At 33.8% G+C, this 8448-nt stretch overlaps 1 protein-coding gene across 1 annotated transcript in view; it reads left to right on the forward strand.

Moving 5' to 3' along the window:
* Positions 1 to 35: 35 nt before the first annotated feature.
* The window catches only part of LOC111695182 (uncharacterized), a 16422-nt gene continuing 8009 nt past the window's right edge, over positions 36 to 8448 (forward strand). Inside the window, exons 1-7 of the mRNA XM_023464404.1 lie at positions 36 to 125; positions 868 to 972; positions 2461 to 2514; positions 3115 to 3180; positions 3353 to 3438; positions 6371 to 6458; positions 7765 to 7823. Coding sequence (XP_023320172.1) covers positions 55 to 125; positions 868 to 972; positions 2461 to 2514; positions 3115 to 3180; positions 3353 to 3438; positions 6371 to 6458; positions 7765 to 7823 — 529 coding nt within the window. The 5' untranslated portion in view covers positions 36 to 54. The remainder of the gene's footprint in view (positions 126 to 867; positions 973 to 2460; positions 2515 to 3114; positions 3181 to 3352; positions 3439 to 6370; positions 6459 to 7764; positions 7824 to 8448) is intronic.

Genomic DNA, 8448 nt, shown 5'->3' on the forward strand with positions numbered 1-8448 from the left:
TTATACCGAAAATTATACAATTTCCTACTTTCAGATATTTACAAATATATAAAGATGGAAAGATTGAAATTAACATTAAATAGTGCAGAGTCGAAAGATGTATTCAGAGCTCTTATGGAACTAAGGTCAGTTTATTTGATTTGCTTTTTTATTTAGACTTTTGTGTAAATGAATCGCTAACCCTATTCCGGCTGGGCTATTTTTGCATAATCCCTATGATTTTGCCTTAAAGTTGAGATAGTGTGATACATGTCATCAGTCCAACTTTCAAGACTTGCTCATTAAAAAAATAGACTTAACTTTAATTGTTAGGGTGCAAGGGAGGATTTAAACGTTAAAAAAGTATGTCACAAAAAAGTTCACAAATATCAATTTTTAATTTTAAAAAAACATGTGACGGACAAGTTTTTCATCAATTTTTCAAGGGTTTTTCAAAAATAAAATTTTAAGCTTATTTGATAAAAAAAGTTATTGTGCAATTTTATTTTTTTAAACACCGATCCGTCTAACCCGCCTTACTAACCAGATGCAGTTGACAGAACCATTGGGATAATTCATAAAACTTAAATTCTTTCCAGCTAAGTGTGTGTAGAAGGTAACGTCGTGTTTCTATCTTGTAAAGTGTTAATTTCTGTCATTTGGATTTATCATGTCTAATTGTGAATCTGTAAATTGGAGTGCTCTGTATGATTGAAATTACAGAACCATTAAGATAATTCATAAAAGTTTAATGTATTCCAGCTAAGTGCAGGGCACATTATTGATTAGATAAAAGCTTGAAGGGTACTGTTGTAAATCGTACATATCCTTTCTAAATAGCTGGTCACTTAAAATACCGCGTCATATTTTCAACTCATGGTTGTTTAGAAACCAGTGTAAACGAGGTGGGGTTGGTCCCCTTGTACAAGGCAAACTTCTGGACCACCTACTGCCTCTGCTCAATAGGACAAATACTAAAATAATAGATCTCAGGTAGATTGTATAACATGTTGTAATTAATAAAGAATATTAGGAGATACAAAAATATAGGTTTTTTTCGTCCAATATAATTTTGAGAGCAATGCAAGTTTAGTCAACCCCCGTAGAAGTAGGACGCCTCTAGAAGTCTGAGTTTATTTTAAAGGGATTGACCGGCATTGTATGGTAGTTGAACTGAGAATGTTTTATTGTGTAGAAATTTTTTAAGATTCATTTGAGGCATATAATACGTTTTTGTGATGTATAATTACTGAGTTTGAGTGCAAAGTCGATTGGCTGGTTACGTTTTGAGAAGCGATTTGTTTTAAATTAGTAAATAACGACGACAAAAAAATGTGAAAAAATTCTACAGTAAATTGATTATATGTTTAGGGACATATTATTCAATTGAATTTTCTCAATAAATCAATGTTGGAGTCGATTATTTCTTTTTCATCATTATGTTGAATTTCTTATTCTTTATGAATTTGTTCGCAGATTTCTTCAAATTCTTTAAATGTCGCACGGTGGGGTATTGTTGGGGGGAGGGGGGGGTGATTGTTTGTCTCAATACTCCTATTAAAATGCATTTGTTTTTAGAATGGACGAAATGAATAAATTCTGATAATCTTTTCATTTACAAACATTGTATGAATTGAGCTTGCATTGATTTATAATGATTTAAATTTATAATTACTTTTCCCGTTCATATATTTATCCTTTTTTGGATCCTGTAATCCCGCAATATATTTAGATGTCGTCTTTGTCACAGCGAGTTTTTCGGAAGAAAAACATGCATTTTATGGCAAAAGCCCAAGAAACCTAAATATATAAATAGATTCCTTGATTTAATCAGAGTAGCGTGTTGAAAAATTCTATTTAAAGAGTTTTCAATGAAATAGTGGCTTTTCTGTCGAAATTCTTAATTAAAACATAACATTTAAACAATAAAAGGTATCTCTCAAAAAAAGCTTTATTTAGCTGGACCCCCCCCCCTGAATACCCCACTGTGTATCGTCTTTCCAATAAAAATAGTTAATTTTAATTTTCTCAACCTGTTCCTAAACAACTAATTACTGTAGAATATTTCCTACATTTTTCGTCGTTGAAATTAAATAATTTTTTAAAAACCGATTTTCAAAATCATCCCTTAAAAATGAACAATCTATGAGGATTTTAAAGTTTGAATTTGCGCTCTTGCTGAACAAATATGCACCGTAAAAACCTCTCATATGTCTCAAATGATTCCGAAAAGTTTCTCCACAATACTACATTCTCAGTTCAACTACCATACAATATTCATTGCCATTCACTCCGTTTAAGGGCGTAAGAATTGTTATAATTCTGGGTAGATTTAAATTTCAGAAAGCTTAACTGACATTGTGTTGCTAACTTTTTAAAACACACTTCCAACCGTAAAGGTGGTGTGGTTTGATTAGAGCTTAACCTTGACTTCTAAGAGCGGATGGTTGATCATTTTATTTATTTATTATATATCTCTAGTTTGAGTATAATAGCAAACCTACTGCTTGATGGAGGAGCCAGAACACAATTCAGGTAAATAAAACCTAAAGATCTTGATCCATTAAATCCAATTTTTTTCCTTTTCCCTTCATCCATTGGATCTCCAATTTTCTGGCTCTCTGGATCAGGATCCATTGGATCGCCAATTTTCTGGCTCTCTGGATCAGGATCCATTGGATCGCCAATACTAACTGGCGTCCTGGATCTGGATCCATTGTATCTACAGTAATACCTGGCTCCATGGGTCCGGATTCATTGTATATACAGTACTCCCTAGCTCCCTGGATCTGGATCCATTGGATCTATTCTATAATACTTCCTGTCCACAATTCTACTTGGCTACCTGGATCCGCATCCATTGGATCCACAATACTACCTGGCTTCCTGGATCTGGATCCATTAGATCTATAACACTCCTTGGCTCCCTGGATCTGGATCCATAATTTTCATTAATCAATAAATTTGAAAAGTTAAAAGGACTCTGAACATAATATCGCGAGACATGAGATAAATGACTTAGCTAAATATGACTCAAACTGTTCGCAAGACATTACATGACCCCAATGAAGGTTTATGTCAAAATAAAATCTTTTAAAACTTTTATTTTAAAAACATATTTGTTTCATTGTTTAGAACTGGGGGAGGAGTTACTAAGCTTGTGAAGATTATCAACAATATTGAAGAACCAGACATACTCAGGAATACAAGAACAAATATATTTTCAAATTCCCATTTCTAGAGAATAAGAAGGGTTTTGTTTTAGCATGCTCTGCTAACATCAACTTAAAAAAACCCAAAATATTCATGCTAAACCATAAACTTAATCTCAGTTTAGATCTTATTTTCTTTTTATAAAACTTGTATGCTCTAGGAGAGGGTTTAGAGCTGTAGCTAACGCTAGTTTGGATCCTAAACTTTGTAGATTATTCCATCAGAATGGATTAGCTTCAACTCTTGGTAAATAAGGCCAAGTACTAGTTATTTTTGTTGCAAACTTTGACATATCAAACATTTATAGGGAATGTAAGCGTAATTTTAAGTGACCTTTCAAGGCTTGACACCTTAATCTGATCATTAATGTAGAAGATATTTTTGTATTTCTAGATTTAAAAATATTGAATTCTGATTATCCTATGTTTTCCTGCAGCAGAAATGCGCCAATCACTTGTATAGGGTTCCCAAAGTTTAAATGTATTAGTTTTCAACATTAGAAACATTGACATTTAAAAAAACTTGATTAGAAACTGCTTTTAAGAATATTGTTGTGAATCAGTAATCAGTAATGACTTGGGCCTCAATGGTGTCAGATTTTGGCCATGGTTTTATTGAATCCATTATAGACAGGCGCATATAAAAGGATTTTAGCCAGGGGGGGCAAGATTTTTTTTTGCCCCCCCCCCCCCCCCCCCCCCGAAATAGTTTTATTCAAAAATTCAATTTTCACCAACATCAAACACACTAAATTTTTGGGTTTTACTAACCTTAAAGAGTTTAAAAATAATTTATTTGCTCGAAAAATTAACTTTAACTTTTTAACTTTAATGTTATCCCTTAACTCCATCACAGCACTTGCACTTTAGTGAGGGGGGGCGAAAGTTTATTTTCAAGGGTTTATGGGGGGGAGGTTACAATAGGGGACTAGCCCCTCCGTGTCGAACATTTTTGAAAATGAAAGTGCTGTTTTAAGGGGTTAAAGTTGAACAAAAAAACAAATTAATTTTGAAGGTCTGGCTCCGTGCTCAATAAATACCATTTCTTATTATATCCAATTGCTTATTGATTAAACAAATTTAACTTCCAATAACTGTTCCGTGAAATGACCACCATGAGTTATCTCGTTAAACGTTAAAAAATTCTTTTATTCTAGTTTCTTTTTATGTATTTCTTAGTTTCTGTTAGTCCCTGGATTAGTCCTATTCACTGTGTGTATTAAATCCCATTTTTGTAATTTTTTTGGTCTGTAAAAGTCCTAATAGTCCGATAAAATCCTTATTATTTCTTTAAATTGTTCCATATTTATATGCAGGTTCTGTAACCTTAAATGTATGAATTGTAATCCCCATAAAAAGTAACAGATTTATAGTTTTTTTGTGAGAGGATGAATCAAGTATTCCTGACTTTCTTTAAGTTGAAAAAGAGACAATAGTTAAAAACTCGAGTAGCAATGATGCGCGAAGCGCCAAAGAAAGATTTTGGTATTAAGATTTGATAAAAGATGGTCCACATTCATGACCGTGATACAGTCATATGAGGGGGGCCAGAGGGGGGGGACATCGGGTTCGCCCCCCCCCCAAGTTGCGCCACTGCAGCCAACTAAATCATTAATCACAGCATCATTAAAAAATTAAATTTCACTAAAAAACGAAATTTCCTTAAAATATTTAGATAGATATTACCCCATCTTCAAATTCATGCCAAATCATTTATGCTTCAATTTTCTAGGATTTGCTTGCACAAACATTTCAATGATTTTCTCAGTAGAGAGCTCAGACAGCCTTGTAGGGTGCAAGTAAGGCCATGAGTGCAAGGTCGTTAAGTCTACCCTCCGTCGTAGTAAGGGTTTCCAGTAAAAAGGAAAAAAACTTTCGCGAAAATTTCGCATTATTTTTATAGCGAAAAAAAAATGCGAAAATGTGAAGACAGAAATTTATAAAGATAGCTAGTGAAATCAAATTCTCTTAATAAAACATTTATTAAAATGAAGGAAAAGAAATTATTTTTATTAAAACTTCAAATATTGAGCTATCAGAACATAGAATTCCACAAGTTCTTTTGAGCAATTAATTGTTTCAGCTATAAAACTCGTGGTTTTCACAAACTATTTGAATTTTCGCAAAATTTCGCATTGTTTTTGCTTCATTTATTTTTATCAAAAAATGCGAAATTTTGCGAAAAGATTTGCGAAATGTGACCGAAAATTTTTGCATTTTTTCGCGAAACATTTTGTTTGCTGAAAACCCTAGTCATAGTACATCTTATTTACTAAAGTATTCTCTTCAGAAGACTAAAAATTTTCTCTCCTCATTCGACATTATTGGAAACGTACCACTAGCTGAATAAGCTTCCTGGTTTCAGGTAAAATTTTGTATTTTGTATTTGTAGGGAATTTAGACAAACCCTTAGTCTTTGTCATTGTCATGTGTTACTTTTTAAACGTAGTTTCCTTTTCCAGGGGGGGGGTGGCAAGAGGACTTCTGTCCCCCCCTGTATATGCGCCTGATTATAGACTATGGTTTAGTTTTGCAGAATCTTCTGCCTTGCATTAAGAATTTTGATGTTCAGACAGACTAAGGTTGGGAAATGGATTCTGATCATGCTACAATGTTCTTGGAGATAAGGGTAAAGATTAGAAAAGTAGAGCAGGTTCAAACATCACATAACGATCAGCTTAGAAATGGGATTGTTACAAGAGAGTCCTGGATAAACAGTTAAAGAGTCAGGGGGGTTTTGAGGAACTAACATTAGATGAACAGGAGATGAAAGGCAGAATGTGAGCTGCTGGCATGTTCTTAACATCCCCAATCTATAACACAGGAATAAAGAAAAAGCGGTTGCCTAAGGATCTAGAGTAGTTGGAACAAAAATGTCAGTGTAGGCAGGAGAATTTACAACTCACCAGACAGAAAATTAAGATCATCTGAAAAAAAATCCAATCCTATGGAAACGGACTGCTTATGTAGCCGCTTAACACTGGGCTATACTGTTGTAGTTAACGGTGACAAGAAGTAAGGACAGAGAATAGATTCAATACCTTTTTTGTGACCAATTCCGAACGTCCAGTCTTAATAAGTCTTATGTCTTATGTCTTATCTTTGCATGGAGAGTCACTTAAAATTACGTTTACAGTCCTTTAAACCTTTTGGATATTTTTCAACAAAATTCTTTTTAGGTAAACGACTCCAGTGCAGTAGTGATGAGAACACATTGATAGTTCTGGTTAGATGTGTTAGAATAGTAGCCGACTCAGTACAGTACAGGTATTCACTATACAATAGTACAGTTTAGGCCAGTAGCAGACTCAGTACGTACAGGTATTCAATACACAACAGTACAGTACACGCCAATAGGAGACTCAGTACAGTACAGGTATTTATTACACAACCGTAGAGTACATGCCAGTAGCCGACTCAGTACGGTACAGGTATTCTTTACAGGACAGGATAGTACATGCCAGTAGCAGACTCAGAACAGTACAGGTATTCTCTACAGAACAGTAAAGTACAGGTATTCATTACAGAATAGTACAGTACACGCCAATAGGAGACTCAGTACAGTACAGATATTTATCACACAACAGTACAGTACATGCCAGTAGCCGACTCAGTACGGTAAGGTATTCTTTACAGGACAGGATAGTACATGCCAGTAACAGACTCAGTACAGTACAGGTATCTATTACAGAACAGAGTACATGCCATTAGGAGACTCAGTACAGTACAGGTTTTCTTTACAGAACAGTATAGTACAGGTATTCATTACAGAACATTACAGTACATGCCAGTAGCAGACTCAGTACAGTACAGGTATTCATTACAGAACAGCGTAGTACATGCCAGTAGCAGACTCAGTACAGTACAAGTATTTATTACAGAACAGTACAGTTCATGCCAGTAGCAGACTCAGTACAGTACAGGTATTCATTACAGAACAGTACAGTACATACCAGTAGGAGACTCAGTACAGTACAGGTATTCTTTACAGGACAGTATAGTACAGGTATTCAATACAGAACAGTACAGTACATGCCAGTAGGAGACTCAGCACAGAACATGTATTTATTACAGAACAGTACAGTACACGCCAGTAGGAGACTCAGTACACAGGTATTCATTACAGAACTACAGTACAGAGCCGTAGGAATCATGATTGGTATTAAATAGGGGCTAAGAGTACTGGTAATTATTACAAAACAGAAAAGTACAGAACAGTTGGAGACATTAAAGGTCTATATAGAATACAGAACGACAGTGCAGTACAGCTATTAGTTTAGGACAAGACAACAGATATTGAGGACATGACAAGTCAGTACAACAGGTATTGAGTACAGGACAGGACAACACGTTTTGAGGACAAGAAAATAGGTATTGAGGGACAGGACAGGACTGAAGATTACTGAACTGGTTTGGTTACTATAAAAGTTTGATGAAAATGATCTAATTTATAAATCAAATGTATTATTTACATTTCCATATCATAATAATAACAAAGATAAAAATAATACTAAACTTGTCTAGAACCTGGTTGTTTGAGGAGAATATCTATGAAAATAATAAACTTTTCTAGAACCTGGTTGTTTGAGGAGAATATCTATGAAAAACTGGGATTATTAATGCTGGATCAAGGTGCATTTTCCTACAGTAAATATATATTTACTTTGTTTACATTTTTCAACAGTAAATATGTGAACAGTGTTTACATTTTTCTACACTAAATATTTTAACTTTGTTTACATTTTTTACAGTAGATATATAATATTTTAACTTTCTTTACATTTTTACAGTAGATATATAATGTTTGTTTACATTTTCTACAGTAGATATATAATAATTGTTTACATTTTTCTTCAGTAGATATATTAACTCTGTTTACATTTTTTACAGTAGATATATATATTTTAACTTTCTTTACATTTTTTTCAGTAGATATATAATGTTTGTTTACATTTTTTCTACAGTAGATTTATTAACTCTGTTTGCACTTTTTGCAGTATTTTTTTTGGCGTCAGTTTAAAGTTAAAGCTTTGCTAGTGAGAATGTGTGGGTCATAGAAGGAAAAAGTTCCACTATCCTGTCTTTATTATTAACCCGTTATTTTACTAACTTTTTTACTTCAATTTAATTTACGCTTTGATACCAATTTATTGGCGAAAATCAATGAAAAAAGTTGAACGATTTTTTTAAAAATTACTTTGGAGACTAATTTATTATTTTCCCCCAACGAATTAAAGTTCGCTCCCCCCCCCCCCCC

The sequence above is a fragment of the Eurytemora carolleeae genome, unplaced genomic scaffold (assembly GCF_000591075.1).
Source record: "Eurytemora carolleeae unplaced genomic scaffold, Eaff_2.0 scaffold196, whole genome shotgun sequence".
NCBI lineage: Eukaryota > Metazoa > Arthropoda > Copepoda > Calanoida > Temoridae > Eurytemora > Eurytemora carolleeae.